At 37.2% G+C, this 16,284-nt stretch overlaps 1 protein-coding gene across 5 annotated transcripts in view; it reads right to left on the reverse strand.

Annotated features, from left to right (window-relative positions):
• Nucleotides 1-16,284, reverse strand: part of Tbc1d5 (TBC1 domain family member 5) — a 429,722-nt gene that overhangs the window by 110,947 nt on the left and 302,491 nt on the right. For all 5 annotated transcript variants that reach the window (XR_007595848.1, XM_050165069.1, XM_050165070.1 and 2 more), the window contains one exon: nucleotides 5,401-5,543. Coding sequence is in view for 4 of the 5 variants with exons in the window: in XM_050165069.1 (XP_050021026.1) it covers nucleotides 5,401-5,543 (143 nt within the window). In the remaining variant the exon portion in view is untranslated. The remainder of the gene's footprint in view (nucleotides 1-5,400; nucleotides 5,544-16,284) is intronic.

The raw sequence follows: 16,284 nt of genomic DNA on the forward strand, positions 1-16,284 counted from the left end.
GGCCACGTGGCAATACACAGACTAATAGAAATAAGTTAATTTAAGATGTAAGAGCCAGTTAGAAGTATACTGAGCCATCGGCTTATACTTTGACAAGCTTTGACGTGCACTGCCATGTAGTTTTAGAACTTTTATTTTTAATCATTGAGGTTGCTAAAGGTTTTCTAGAAAAGACAAGTTCAATCTGTATTTGAAATTCTGCAGCTACAGTATGATGCCGAACATGTTGTTAAGTGGAAACAGAAGCAGAAACTGTTGGGTAGGACAGATGGAAGCATTGCATACAGACAGCTAATGGCTGGGGAGAAAGCAGAAAGCCAACACACAATAAAAAAGAAGAGCATGCTAGACACAGAGAAGACAGAACTGCCACACATGGCAAGCCAGGTAATGGCTAAAGAAAACACGGACTTTAGAACATTCTAACACATTCCAGCATGTTCTTCTGATTATAAATAAAAAACAAACAATTAACCCCCCCCCCCAAAAAAAAACCAAGACAAGGAATGGAGATCAAAGGTCCAAACATAAGAAAATAATTAGACTAAATGGTTTGGTGAATACATTATATATGCACACACACACACACAGAGAAATATCACACTTCTGGGAGCATGGGGGTTAGGGGGAAGGGGAGATGGGGAGAGAGAAGGGAGAAGGGAGGATTGGGGAGAGCTTAGGGAAATGGGATGGATGAGATGGAGGAAGGGTGGATATGGGAGCAGGGAAGAAGATATCTCAATTAAGGGAGCATTTTTAGGGTTGGCAAGAGACTTGGCTCTAGAAGGGTTCCCAGGTGTCCAAGGGGATTTCCCCTGCTAGGTCTTTGGGCAGCAGAGGAGAGGGTGCCTGAACTGGCCTTCTCCCATAGCCACACTGATGAGTATCTTACATATCACCATAGAACCTTCATCTGGCGATGGATGGGAATAGAGACAGAGACCCACATTGGAGCATTGGACTGAGCTCCCAAGCTCCAGCAGAAGGAGGGAGAACATGAGTAAGGAAGTCAGGACCATGAGGGGTGCATCCATCCACGGAGACAGTGGGACTGATCTAATGGGAGCTCACCAAGGCCAGCTAGAATGAGACTGATGGAGCATGTGATCAAATCGGACTCTCTGAATGTGGCTGACAATGAGGGCGGACTGAGAAGCCAAATGATAATGACACTAGGTTTTGATTCTACTGCATGAACTGGCTTTTTGGGAGCCTAGTCTGTTTAGATGCTCACCTTCCTAGACCTGGATGGAGGGGGGAGGGCCTTGGACTTCCCACAGGGCAGGGCACTCTGACTTCTCTTAGGGCTGGAGAGGGAGGGAGAGGGGGAGGGGAGGAAAGTGGGAGGCAAATGGGAGGATGGGAGGCGGAAATTTTTAATAAATAAAAAAAATCACACTTTACTTGTGCGTGCATGTGTGTGCGTGCGCATGCGCATTAGGTTAGTTATTAAAGAGAAAAATTGAATTTAAACCATAAAACAAGCCACCATCACAACCACCACCTAGAAACAAAAGCACAAACAAGGAGGAAATGATAAGAATAAAACTTTTGTAGACACAAAAAGTTCAGAGAGAAAAATTCATTACACCATATACAGTTGAGAGAATTCTTGACTAAGAAAATCAATGGGTAGAGGGCATGACCATGGTCCCAGCACTCTGGAGGCTAAAGCAAGGGTTGCCATGAGGTCAAGACCAGCCTAGGTTCCAGTATGAAACCAAAACTCAGAAAAATAAAATACATAAAATATCTAAAGTCAAATAGAGTATGAGACAGATGAGAGGAGTTTTTACATCATAAGTTAGAAAGAATGGCATATGCATACCCAGGACTAATAAATAGTAGTAACTTGGTAAATATGTGTTAAACTACTGGTTATTTGAATACATGCTTGATTAAAAATCACTTTCCTGATCATTTTCTTTCAGGTCTTTGTGTCTTACTCTATGATTTTTTTTTGCTTATCTTCTTATTATGCTTCTTGGAGAACCAAAGAAAACTCTTAACTTCTTTAACTTAATTTTCTAAGTGTCTTCCTTCCCTTCACTAACTTGGCCATGTCTATTAAATGTCCAAGTGCTCTTATGTGGCCACAGCTTTCTATTCTATGCTTTGCCCTTTTCCTGCTCTCGTTCCAATCCCTTGTACTCTAATTTCTTCACAGTCATTTCTTAGCTGTACTTCCTTCTCTGGATGTCCAAAGCCAGTCTCTTAAAATGCACTCACTGTCTCCATCTTCTCGGTTACCTCCCTTCATCCTGTAGGGACTACTGAGCACAGCTGCAGAAGCTTGCTCCATCTAGAACTGATGGTAGCTATGCCAGGTCTGATCTTCCCACCATGCTCACTTTGGCTATCAAACACCTACCTACCCTTCCCCTTCCCTTTCCCTTTCCCCTTCCCCTTCCCCTTCCTCTTCCATAGCACATGAGCTTCTCTGTCTTCCATTATGGGATCCTTCTCATTTTCTGGTTTCTGCACCAGCCTGGTGCTTCCTCACAGGTCAGCCTTACTGCTGTCACATAGCCTGGCTTTCATAGTCTTCCTATTCAGGGTTCTTGCTTCCTGAGTTACTCTCCTCAGGAAATACCTATTTTTTTTTTTTTTTTGTATTAGGCCTTTCCCAAGATGCTGTATTTAATAAAGAAATCAAGAGAGACAAAAATTCTGCCTCTCACCAAGGAGTAGAGTATAGTGGGTGCTTAGACAATAGAAGGAAACAAAAGCACGAGGTAGTTTTGCTTTTCATAGACACAGCCAAGGAATAATAACACTGATTCCTGAAGGAAAAACTCATGCTGATTGACACTTCTCCATCCATGCTCCTGTATCTTTGTCTCCTGTTCTTTTGCTCTCGAAGATATTTGTCATATCTATGTTCTTTATTAGGAACTGGAATCAGCCTAATGTCCATCAGTAGATGGGTGGATAAGGAAATGTGCTGCACACACAGAGCACATTTTATTGAGCCAGAAGGAAAATTAAAATTATGAAATTTTTAGTAAACTGTATGCAACTGGAGAGTACTATATTAAGTTAGTTAACCCAGGCTCAAAAAGCCAAAATACCATATGTTCATTCTCATATCTGTGGCTTTTAATACATGTGTACTTATAAAGGAATGAGTGTGCTTGGAACCTGAAAACCAGCAACAGTTCTTTGAGATTGTAGTATAAGTGCTTCCTCTTCTAGGAACTCCTGCAGATTAAAACACCAATATTATGTGCAGAGTTCCACCTTTGCCCACATTCACTTTCTGTAGACGCTCAACATAACTAGGCTGGCTGTGCAATGGGAAGTATTTCATATGAAAAGAGGGAGTGTTAACTGACACTTTGGGACAGCAAGACTATGGCAAACAAAGTAGGATACTATGATGACCTTATTCTTGAGAGGCTATAGCCATTGTTATGGTTTGACAAAATAAGGGCTTGTTAATTATATGCAAAACTCTATACATTCTTGATACTAACAATGATCTTAATGTGTATGGCTAAGGCTTAAATCACACTTAAGTCCTAGCTCTTTTATTTCCTATTCAATTATCTAGGCACTGAAGCCTCCAAAAGGGGGACTGCTCTAGATTTCCTATTCCCAACACTTTTCATATTTAAGCCTGCTACGGTTAGCGCTAAACAGTTCTCTACTTTACTGTTTTGACTTCTGGAATACTGTCATAACTTTTATCTGATCTCCTAGCTCTCGTCTTGTCTTACTCAATCTCGTTTTCACATTCTGTTTTGAATGTGCCAATAGCCCTGTGGCTTACTGATCAGAGATGGCTATCATGACACTGCCTATTCCCTTTTCAGTTCTATAACCCTATTTTCTCATGAGCACTGTATTTTAGTGATGCCATCTAACTTGAAGAGATACCTATTCCCAGCAAGGAGCTTCTTCCTTGAAGGCCTCTGTCTCTGCTGTTTTTCTCTGCCTGCAATGCCTCTCTTTCATATTGCCCCTCAAGTTCAGTACCTGGGAAGCTTCTTTAGAGAAAGGACACCTTAAACACTGAATTTTTACCCACTCTGCTTTCAGAGGTCCATTTGCTGCTCTAGATTTAATACTGAAATCAATCAACAATGCCATTACTCTGGTGCTTTTCCACATGTGCCCATGCTTCACAGAATCATCAATAAAAAGATTAGAACTGTGTATGGGCTTTAGCTGCTAAAACTTTGCCATGTTTTATAAAAATAAGAATAGATCTTAGCATAAGAGACTTGATGATTACATTAATATATGTGACAAAATTATGAAAGGAGTAAATTGTTAATTGTTTAAAATTTTAGAAAATCAGAATGCATTTCAACAGTTGTCTAAATTGGAAAAATTTGTAAAAATACTATCCAAAAGAATTTTCTTTTTCCTAAGAGAGTTGTTCATGCTATTTTCTCTCTCTCTCTTTTTTTTTTTTTTTGCAAATGTAGAATACATACAAGTTTAAAAGGGAGGTAAGTATTAGATGTCCAAAAATTCAGTATCTATCATATCTACTCCACATTCTGCTTTACTGTATATGTCTCGTCTATGCTTCCCACAGTCCCATGTTCTACCTCATTAGTTCTGGCTCCACTAGAAGGAACTTGTTTACTTTGTCTGTCAAGAAGCCCAAACTATTTGACCTTCCAGGCATAATAAACCTCCACAGTTTTTGGGAAAAAATGTGGCTATTTATTCCAACACTTACAATTGTTTTCTATTTCCTAATTCATTCCCAATACTTAGTGCAATCTTTCCTAATTATATTTTGGCTTACAAATCTTGCTTTGGGACTTGAAATTACTTCTCTAAAAAGAAAAATTATTTAAGATATTATGAAATCTAAAACACATTCTGCTATGTCCACAGGTTGAGGCCCTGGCTTCCTGGCTATGGTAAAATACTTCAAGGTGATTCTGAAGAGGGAGGAACACTGAGTACTATACTAAAGAATAAAATTTGTTAAAATATAACTGGGCAGAAGTCAAATACTCCAGATTTATTTTCCCATTGGCAAGACACTGGTATTATAAAAACAGCTCAAATCTCTCAATGAATATACTTGAATACTTGCTACATGTCAGAAGGTGGAGCTCTAAACATATCTGAAATACTGTTTCAATGCAGTCCACAAATGTGTACATGGACAGACTGAAACTGGCACGGAGTGTCTGGACAAATTCTTCTGAAGAATATCCTCGTTCTTTGAAGATGGCATCGCCCAAGTCTCCTAATACAAGGGTCACTAGCAGAAAAGGCACTCAGTTATTTCCTGTGACATGTCAAAGTATTTGCTGTTATTAAAAACTTCTATGTATAAGTCCAACAATAAAATATACAGTACATTTAAAAGGCAAAACATTTTTGAAAATCATGGCTCCTTGGTCGAATATAGGCGAGGTCACAAGTACTTACAAGCATCTCGGATATAGAGTAGCATGGCTATGAAGACATAATCTACTAAGCTCAGGCTGAGGCCGTCTGCAAACAAGGCATCCCAGATCACCAGCAGATCCTGTAGTGGGAACTCCCTCCCAAACAGCAGCCGCACCCATCGCCTGCATAGAGACCAAACAAATAGAAAATGAGGCTTCCAAAGGGATGTTTTTCTCAAGAAATTTAAGAGAGTTAAAATTTATTAGTTGAGCATTCAGAAAATACTATATACTGAAAATACAATTTAAATTTTAAGAAAGCATTATAGGGCAAATCAAAATACTATAAAATATAAGATTTAAGTTTTTAAAGTTCTATACTAGACCCCAGTGCTACATATTATTCTTCTATGTGTAAAACACAAGAATGACACTTGGAAAAGACAGAAAATTTTCATATGAAACAGACACCACAAATCTTTAGCAAGAAAATACAAGACAAGTGTGTAGCGCAGTGCAGTAGTTGTGAATTTCAGGTTACTCGTGGAAATACCATTTCCCAAAATTTCAGTTTCTTTATTGATTTTTGTTAACTTATTAGCTTCTTACAAATGTTTTTTTCTAACAAATCATAGTCAAACTCAGAAATTTATATTCTCATACTTAATTATTTAAAATATTCATTTTAAAACTTAATCTTAGGAAAAAATTACTCTTGCATATTTTTGAAGGGTCAAGTATAAACAGTTATAGAAGATGGAAAAATATTAATGATTCTTATTTGTCTAGAAATAGGCATCACTAGTCAGCTAAGCTGTTTCTCAGGGAATGTTTCTCATGTTGATTTCTTGCCCAGGTCAGTAAACACGAAGGACAGCAAACAAGGCTCATAATTGGCCGTGTAACATAAACAGTGACGTGACACTTATGACTCTAGACTTCCAGAAGGCCCAATTAATGAATTTATATCTAATGTTACAAGAAAATTAGCATTTGGTTTGATATGTTTCGATTCACTGATTTCAAATTTTATGCAATAGGGGTACAATTCTTTTACATAGTCTTTCCCCAAGAACTTCAGCAAGAATTCTAGGTAATTCTAGCATATTGCAGACAATTCAAAGATTTAATGTCCAGTACTAGCAAATAATATGAAGTAAATTAATTAAAAATGAATCACACATACATGATTAACAAAGATCTTACTTTTTTTTTCAAACTTTAAAATCAAATCCAACTATCTGTGAGGTAAAGTGAGGTAAAACAAAGCCCTCCAAGCATAACCAAATGCTGGCTCCAGGAGTATTATATTATGGCAGAATGACAGCTGTGTCAAAATAGTCTCTAACCACAGTTATTAGAAATTGTGTGATAAAAACATTCATATTCATATCATCAAATTCATCAAGAGTATTTTTCTAGACTGTATTTTCTACTGCAGCCATTACTCATTCTTTTTCATGAAAAAGATGCCTAGGTAAATATTTTTTAAATGTTATAATAATTTCGACAACATTTACTCTATCTTTCAAATCTTAGTGTACTGCTAAAAGAGTGGCTAACACAAGATCTTTGTAGCTTAAGAAAAACTACTATGTACTTCTAACTCTTACAAATCACTGAGGCTAATATGCACTGCTTCAAAAAGGACAAAAATCTGACTAAATTAAAGGGCTGTTCTTCTAAATTAGGAAGAATTAACTAGTTTTGCAGGAGTGTTGGGAGAGCTAGAGAGGAGCACAGAGGACTTTAAATGGATACACAAATGGCTACATTACAGGACTAAACATTTAGGATGCGGTTACTTGCAGTTACTTAACTGACACAACTGGAAAAAAAAATCCATCAATGCATAAAATGAATGAATGTTAATCCTTGATGTGGAAGAAAATATCAGATTGTTTTTTAGCATACTCTGATGACAGGCCAGCTATTGCTCAAACTTCTCCTGCAGCATTCCTGTTGGTGAGGGTTATGTGCTCAGCTTCAAAAGGTGCTCACAGGCACCTGCATGTGGCTGTGTCTACTGCAGCACTGCACAGGGGCAAGGCCAACCCTCACCCTTCACAGTCAACAGTCCACATGGTTAATGTCTTCTTCACCACTTCTCTGTTTAATGTGAAGTCTGATGTGCCATTTTACAAACTTTCACATTGCTTCACTGAGGTTTTACCTTTTCCAAATCTCTGCTTCTTAATCCCAGAGTGAGGACCAAATACACACACAGGGTAGGGGAGGCTTAGACAGGGGAGAGGAGTGGCAAAGGGAGGGGGAAACCTGAAAAGGTCTTTGCAAAGTGTATAGAGACTCACTCAATGCTCTCCGGGCTATGTACCAGGGTTTTGTTAACTGCACTGTAAAGCCACCCGTCATGCCACCGAAAAGCAAAGGTCCAGCTTAATTGGAACCACAAGAATTGATCTTAGTGATAGTGGCATAAAAACATTCAGAAAATGGTCTCCATTTCAAAAAATGAAAAACAAATTAAAAATATGTAAGAAAAGATAGGTTACTGCTAGATATGCAATATATTACTTTTTATTAATTCATATCTTTGTCATCGTGTGCATGGTGTGCATGTCATAATGCCCACGTGACAGCAGACTGCAGCTTTCAGGGATTACTTCTCTTCCTGAGGAGCTTGGGGACAGAAATGAGTCCATCAGGTTTGTGCTCTAAGCACTTTTGTCTCTTGTACCATTTTTTAAATTTTATATAAGACCTAATAATTTGTACATGTAGTTAACACTAAAGTATAATCCATATTTTCTGTTTTATACTATGGGAAAATTAAGGGTAAATTCCTAACTTTTAAGACTAATGGGTAAGATAAAGTAATAGTAAGAAACTAACAAGGAATTTATCAATAATCACTTTACTTCAAGGTCAATTTACTTCACAAATATACTCAAAAAAAACCTTCATGTGCTATTTTTTTTCTCCCACTGATTTAAAAGCAAAGGAAAATTTCAGTGCTTTTTGAAATGAGTTACTAACAGATACCCTTTCAGTATGCTTTTAGATCCTCAGAAAGACACTATGTCTACAATTAACATGCTCTTACTGCAGTTAAAAATATTTAGTGTGTGTGAACTTACACTTAAGGGTAGCAGTAAACCTTTCTTTTCCTAAAAAAGGCAGTTCAGTTTAATTGCTTGATACCATTAACTTTGCTTTTTAGATACTTCACCTGAAGATAGCAATGCTCACACACTTCATGGCTTGTGATGACACAGACCTATGTAGCAATTACAGATACACAAAAAGAATAGCTATCCAAAGTATTAAAGTTAGTAATTAACTAATCAGAGACAGGACAGTCTTTGGTGGCTCTCATCTGCCAGCTGTGTAATGAAGCTGCTTCTCCTGGGGGATCACGAATGGTGTTGTTGCCTGGTGAATGGCACACACAAACACCAAGAGGTAACTGATTCATGAGAATCACCAACTTGCATATCCAACATGGGCACAGAGGGATATATATATATGTGTATATATATATATATACATATATATATATATATAATTAATGACCAGGATAGTGTTTTCTATTTCCATCCATTTCCATGCAAAATTCGAGAAGTCATTGTTTTTTACCGCAGCATAGTACTCTAATGTGTATATATTCCACACTTTCTTCATCCATTCTTCCATTGAAGGGCATCTAGGTTGTTTCCAGGTTCTGGCTATTACAAATAATACTGCTATGAACATAGTTGAACAAATGCTTTTGTCATATGATAGGGCATCTCTTGGGTATATTCCCAAGAGTGGTATTGCTGGGTCCAGGGGTAGGTTGATCCCGAATTTCCTGAGAAACCGAAACACTGATTTCCAAAGTGGTTGCACAAGATTGCATTCCCACCAGCAATGGATGAGTGTACCCCTTCCTCCACAGCCTCTCCAGCAAAGGCTATCATTGGTGTTTTTGATTTTAGCCATTCTGACAGGTGTAAGATGATATCTCAAAGTTGTTTTGATTTGCATTTCCCTGATTGCTAATGAGGTTGAGCATGACCTTAAGTGTCTTTTGGCCATTTGAACTTCTTCTTTTGAGAATTCTCTGTTCAGTTCAGTGCCCCATTTTTTAATTGGGTTAATTAGCATTTTAAAGTCTAGTTTCTTGAGTTCTCTATATATTTTGGAGATCAGACCTTTGTCTGTTGCGGGGTTGGTGAAGATCTTCTCCCAGTCAGTAAGTTGCCTTCTTGTCTTAGTGACAGTGTCCTTTGCTTTACATACCAGTAAAGAACCTAGTTAGGCATGGTGGCACACACTTATAATCTCAGCACTCCAGAGGCAGAGGCAAGCAGATCTCTGAGTTCCAGGACAGCCAAGGCTACACAGAAACCCTGACTTACAAAACAAAACAACAAACATAAGAAACTGAAACAAAACAAACACCAACAAAAAATGTCCTATTTTTGATCAATGATATATTTATATATACATATGTTTATATAAAGATAAGTATATAAATTCTGGATTTTGCTTTCTGTTAACTTGTACTCTTAAAAGCCAGAAAAATTTAAATATTCAATTCTTATTCTTGAATAAATACAGAATCCAAATTTTTTTTAGTAAAACCAAAAGTAAGTCATGAAATTATTTATCTGAGATTAAATACCTACTTGATGAGTTTAGGCTCTTTTTTTATGCTGGGTTTTCCTGTAATTCTTATGAAATAAACCGATTTTGAGTATTTATATAAACCCTGTGATAATAGTCTGAAGAGTTGCAGTTATTATAGCTTGAGTTACAAGTTGACACTGTCAATGTTAGTTCTTATATTTGTTAAAATTAAAATCACACAGAATTTGTGGTAAAATAGCTTCCAATTTCATATTTATTATTTTTCTAAAATTTCTGTAGAATTTACTCTTGGAAAATATATAACCTGCTTGGTAAGACTTCAAAAATCTAGTCATTTATAGATAGATTGATATATAGATCATTAGACAGAGAGACAGACAGAGCATATAAATAGAGTTATGCTAAACAGGGTGATAATGCTCCCTCACAAATCCACACGTAACAATAACAACTATGCCAGGAATGAAAAGTCTCCCTTTGAACTGGTGGTCACAGAAGTCCAAGAGAACCTCCACATGAAACAGCTATTGCCATCTCCCACAACTTGAAGGTCAAATCCTATTGCTGAAGACACCACATGATTTGGGCACAGGCCTTGGATAAACTGACCTGCAAGCTTCCTCCTAAGAACTAGATCTCACAGTATCAGAAGAAGCTATGCAAGCTGCCAAGGGGAAAAAAAAAATTCTACATCCAGCAGTAAAGTCTATGAACTTCAACAACGGCCAGCCTGGCAAACCAGATGAGCCTATGGTACAATAACAACAGTTTTAGCTTGGGGATAAGAAACAGCTGTCTAAGTAGACTTAAGGCCTGCTCAATAGTAGAGAATTCATGTCTGGTACTATATACCTAGTCAACTACCCATGGGTGGAGATGTCAAAGGTTCTAGAGGAGAACCTAGTTCTGCCATTTTCCTAAGTCCAAATGATTTTTAATTGTATTCTAAATACCTTTCTACGCACAGATAAGTGTCATTTCACTTCTCAAAGAAGCTTTTTTTAGGCAGCAGATGCAGTAGGGGCTTTTTACAGAGATACACAACTGATAATAAACACAGAGAATAACCTACAGGGCATATGATCCCAAAATGGTACATATTGTACATCTATATTGCAAGCCCAATATGGTGCATATGGTACATCTGTATTGCAAGCTCTACACCTAAGCGTCACACAACAAGACAGAAGAGGGGGATTCCTAATGACAATAGTAGCTGACCTGTCAATGTAGATAAAGAAATTGTACAAGTTCCTACTTTTAGATGAACAGCTATAGGCAATGAATGGCTGCCAAGAGAGAAACAGCCAGCTGAGAGGGAGTACAGATGAACAAGACAGATACACCCAGCTGAGAGGGAGTACAGAGACATAGGAAGAGTTGGAGGGGGTTGAGAAAGAGGTGGGGGAATATATAAAAACAGTAATCATGTATAAAATTCACAAAAAATTGGAAGTAAAAACAAATTTAATTTAATTTCCTGTTTCTTGTGATCCACAGGTTGAACTGAGGCCAGGTTTGGTTTTGAAAGAACACATGAATCCTAAGTTAAGCAAACAAGCATATATACTTGAACCATTAAAAGAGTCATTTTGACTTAAGGGAGAATTCACTGCTCTATCAGAGGGCAGTGCATAAGCCTTTAATAAAGAGGCCCATGGACTATTGGGCATAAAGGTGATCTTAAGGCATCATAAGGCTGTATGATCTTTGAACATTCTCAACCCCTTGTTCTCTCTACCCTTCCTTTAGAGCAGTGGTTCTCAACCTTCCTAACGCTATGGCCATTTTATATAGTTCGTCATGCTGTGGTAACAACTAACCATAGATTATTTTCATGGCTACTTCTTAACTACAATTTTGCTACTGTTATAAAGATGTCTTAGGCTACCCCTGCAAAGTGTTGTTTAACCCCCAAACACTTGTAACCCACAAGTTGAACGTTGCCATTTTACAAGTACTGCCTACTATTAGAAGTATGGTATTTGAAAGACCGAGTAATTTTTATCACATGTAACTTACCAGTAAAGTCAAGTAAAATGAATGGGAGTGAAAATCTTGTATAGCTGTAGAAGAGGACTCACTGTCTGAGAACCATCTTGCCCACGTGGGGTGCAGCTGAAACTCTAACCCTGACTGAAGAAGAGTCTATGGAAAAGTGTCACTAAGAAAGACTGTCTACCCTTCCACAACCTTGTGCTCAGACACATACGAGATTCCTGGCATTTTCTGGAGCAAATTACTTAAAGGCTACTATTATAGGTGAATGACACAAAGAATTCAAGTGTAGTTGTTGATCATATTGGAAAAATTAATTCTGGCTTTTAAAACACTGATTTTTAAATTGATTTCCAATTCCTACTTCCAGAGAGTTAACAAATATTTTGTTCTCTTACTTTACCTTTAGAAAAAGGAATTAAAAAATCAATTTTCTAAAAAAAAAAATGAACAAAATTGTTCAAAGTAATAGTGCCCATCTTCCTTAACCTGGAACTCATTTTTAAAAGGAATAAACTATTTGACTTTAGTAGCAAGTGGAATCTTAACGGCAATGGATAAATGTGAGTGTGCACTCCTGGAAGAACTAACATTGTGTAACATGTGAGTATGCACTCCTGGAAGAGCTAACAATGTATAACATGTAAGTGTGCACTCCTGGAAGAGCTAACAATGTATAACATGTGAGTGTGCACTCCTGGAAGAGCTAACAATGTATAACATGTGAGTGTGCACTCCTGGAAGAACTAACATTGGACATAACACAAAGCTGAGAAACACCAGAACTTATTTAGTGATGCAGGAAAGACAGCAGTCACATTTCCATAAGCATTTAATCTCAACTCCAGCAGTGATGAAGTAAATAGCAAAAACAAAGTGTACCAGACTTCATAGACTGTTCATATGTTGTCATGGGAGCTGGACAGACCCATTATTAAGAAAAGCAGGGGTACATGATTTCCTTTGGCACCTAACTCCAGACTACAGCTCTGATAACCCTCCAGTTATTCTTCAGAGATGCTTTCTTCTGTTTTTTCTCTCCCGTATACAGGCCTGATGGATGGAGGTACATCACATCTCTGATACATGTCACTGTTTCTCAGGAAGGCACCTGTGGGCAAACCTTAGCTACTGATAATGCTGATAAGTTTGTTTTGGTTGCTTTTCTTTCTCTAACAGATTGCACATTCCTTGAAGATATTTGTGAGGGGTGTTAGCATGCTCAGTAAGTTAGTATGCATTTCCTCCTGCGGTCAGCTCTTTCTGGTCAACGATCCTGTAGATAATGAGCTTACACTTAACCTATGCACAGGCATTCTAGAGGCTCACTGAATTTTCCCCTAAGTATCCCTCATGTGTTTGTTTGCTGGCTCACAAACTAAGTACTAAATCTCCAGGGCCCCTTAGCCATCCTGGACCTACCCTGGCATTTCTGTTGTATACTCACAGCTCAGGTGAGCTCCTCAGCTTTACTCTGTACTCAAAGTGTGATCCTGGGCAATGCCACTACTCAGGAGCCTTTTAGACATGCAGACTCTCAATACTTACTTATGGATGTGCATTTACATTAAGGTTTGAGAGACATATTTGGTATTATCTACTCTAAAACTCTCCCATGTACTGATATGCTACTTTGTAAGGAGGGAAAAGGACTGAAGTAGTAGGTGAGTTTTCCAGTTACAGTAGTAGTCTCTAACTCTATCATGTATCATCTTAACATTGAAGGCCTTCTGAATCCTTGCAAGGCCCAGTCCCCAGATTATTCTGATGTGCAAGACTTAGATGTAGACCGATACTTTTAGGTGCCAGGCTAGACTGATAATACTTGTGTGTGGGCAACACAAAAAGTTCTAAATTTTCAAGAAGATCATACTTATTCCAGTCTCTCCAACATTAATTAATTTAAAGACGTATGCCTTTAAATTAGCTTCCTTAGTATGTCCAGTCATTGCACAGTGGCTATCAGATATTTAATATCTAGGATAAAAATAATGTCCAGTCAAACGGCTAACATTGATTGAACGTCTAAACATCTGATATGTTAAATAAATGAATAAATAGATAGATAGAGGGAGAAGGGTAGAAGTCTGAGAGGGAGAAGAAGGGCGGGAGAGGAGGGAAGGGAAGGGAGGAAGAGAAAAAGAGAAGAGAAGAAAAGGGCAATTATGCCCCTTCCATTCTAGAGGAGACAATGAGTCATTTTAATTTTTATTAAACCCCCAGCATATGACTTAGGTGAACATTTTTAAGTGGATGTGTTTTAAACACTAATTTACTATGAAGGATTTATTCTCTGTCTGTCTATCTATGATATATTAGCTCAATGGTAGAAGATATAGTTAGTATGCAGTATTTCCAATCACAGGTAACAGGCACATACAGTAAACATATGTGTGTGTACACGGATACTTATATATTTGAAGACAGTAAACATGTGTGTGTGTGTGTGTGTGTGTGTGTGTGTGAATACTCATACATTTAAAGACAGTAAATGTGTATCTGGGACCTCGAAGGGAGGCGTGAAATATATCTAATTCTAGTGAGTACATAAGATTCACCTTTCGACATGAAGGCAAGGTTACAGTATTCAGGGTGAAAATATCTATTATCCCACGTTATCTGTGTGCAAGCTCGTTTCTCTGACCAAAAGCTTTCCAAAGGGCTTATCCAGATGAGCCACAACCTGCTATTTCATGAGAACCCCAGTTAGTCAGAATTCAGTGGAATCACAGCCAGAGGAGCCTATAAGATTATGTTCTTCCTTTCAGGGGAACTCATCAAGGAAACTATAAAAACTAACTTACAACGAAAAATTAACTGCCAATTTTGATCAGCTGTTTTAGGAAGGACTTATGGAGTCTAGACTTGGCTACTGGGCTAATGGAGAAGACAAAAGCTCAGTCAAATTTTAAGTTTACCAAGGGCACTGAGGTATACATGCTCATAAAGTAATGGGTATGTAAATAAAGCAGCTTGAATACGGAGTAGCAGAAATATCAGGTAACATACTCTAAATGTTCTTTTACAGACAAACACATTTTCTTTTTCTTTTCTTTTTTTTTTTAGACAAACACATTTTCACTCAACATCAACACCCAGTTACTTTGGCTACGCCTTGGTCCTGACATGCTCCAAATTGAGCTGTAGACAAAAGTACTGCTTCTGGATCACAGCCTCCAAAATATACCTTCCACATTTCATTAATCCTTTTATTATCTATGGATTAAAATAAAAACTGGGTTATTGTTCTGCTAACTTAGAGCAAATATGGAAAAGAGTATTTTGAAGTATAACATGGCATTCAGTAGGCAGGAATTTTTCTTCCCATCATAGATCTGCTCCCTTACAAGAAATCCATTCACCAAGTAGAGCAAATATACTTTCATAATGGGGATATTTTAATGCACAGACAAACCTCTTAAAAACATAAGTGTAAACACAGTATATTATGTACCATTTCCAATTGCTGGATATAATCTGCCCAAATCAGCAGACATACGACTTGGTTTTTGTCTTAGGTCTGGTTACAGGTATAGAGACAACAAGTGTAGAATCAAGACAGTACAGTAACACCATCTTAGTGATTCGGACTAACAAACTTAAGGAAATTCAATCATGAAAGGATAGCTTTGCTTGAAAATGATGTAAAAATAACCTTCACTATAAAATCATTAACCTTTTACCTACTTTTCACACTGTATATATATATATATATTTAACAATAGACAAACATTTTAAAGATCACAAATATAGAATATCTTGAAAATTAGTAGAGAAACTGCTGTGTATCTAAAGACTTCTTAGGACAAAGAAAATTCATAGTAAATAATTAGTAAGTTGGACTTTATAAAAATTAAAAACTTATCTTTAAATAAAACTGAAGAAAATAAAAACATTAACACATTGAGAAAAAAACACATAAGCAAAGGACATTATTCTTGAATATACAAGTAACTATTCTATCACAACAAGTAAATATTTAAATTTATAAAACAGGCGAAGAGATATGCAAAGACACTTCACCAAAGAAATTATTTAATAGAAAACAAACAAAAGAGGCTTAGTAAACTTAATTATTATGGAAATACAAATTAAAACCACAAGGTATACTACTACATATCCATTAGAGTGATTCTTTGTATTTATTCTTTTGATTTGCTTTTGAGAAAGTTTCCCTGGGTTGCCCAAGTAGGTTTGAGTGACCCTCTTACTTCAACCTTTCAAATATCTAGGAGTGAGGCATTAGCAGGGCCTGCTTAGTATGGCTTCTACAAATGACAAAACACAGTAGAGATTAAGATTAAAATGAATAGAAACTTTAATATATTATATA

Source organism: Alexandromys fortis, unplaced genomic scaffold, assembly GCF_014885135.2.
Source record: "Alexandromys fortis isolate MF-2015 unplaced genomic scaffold, M_Fortis_MF-2015_v1.1 scaffold_121, whole genome shotgun sequence".
Classification (NCBI taxonomy): Eukaryota; Metazoa; Chordata; class Mammalia; order Rodentia; family Cricetidae; genus Alexandromys; species Alexandromys fortis.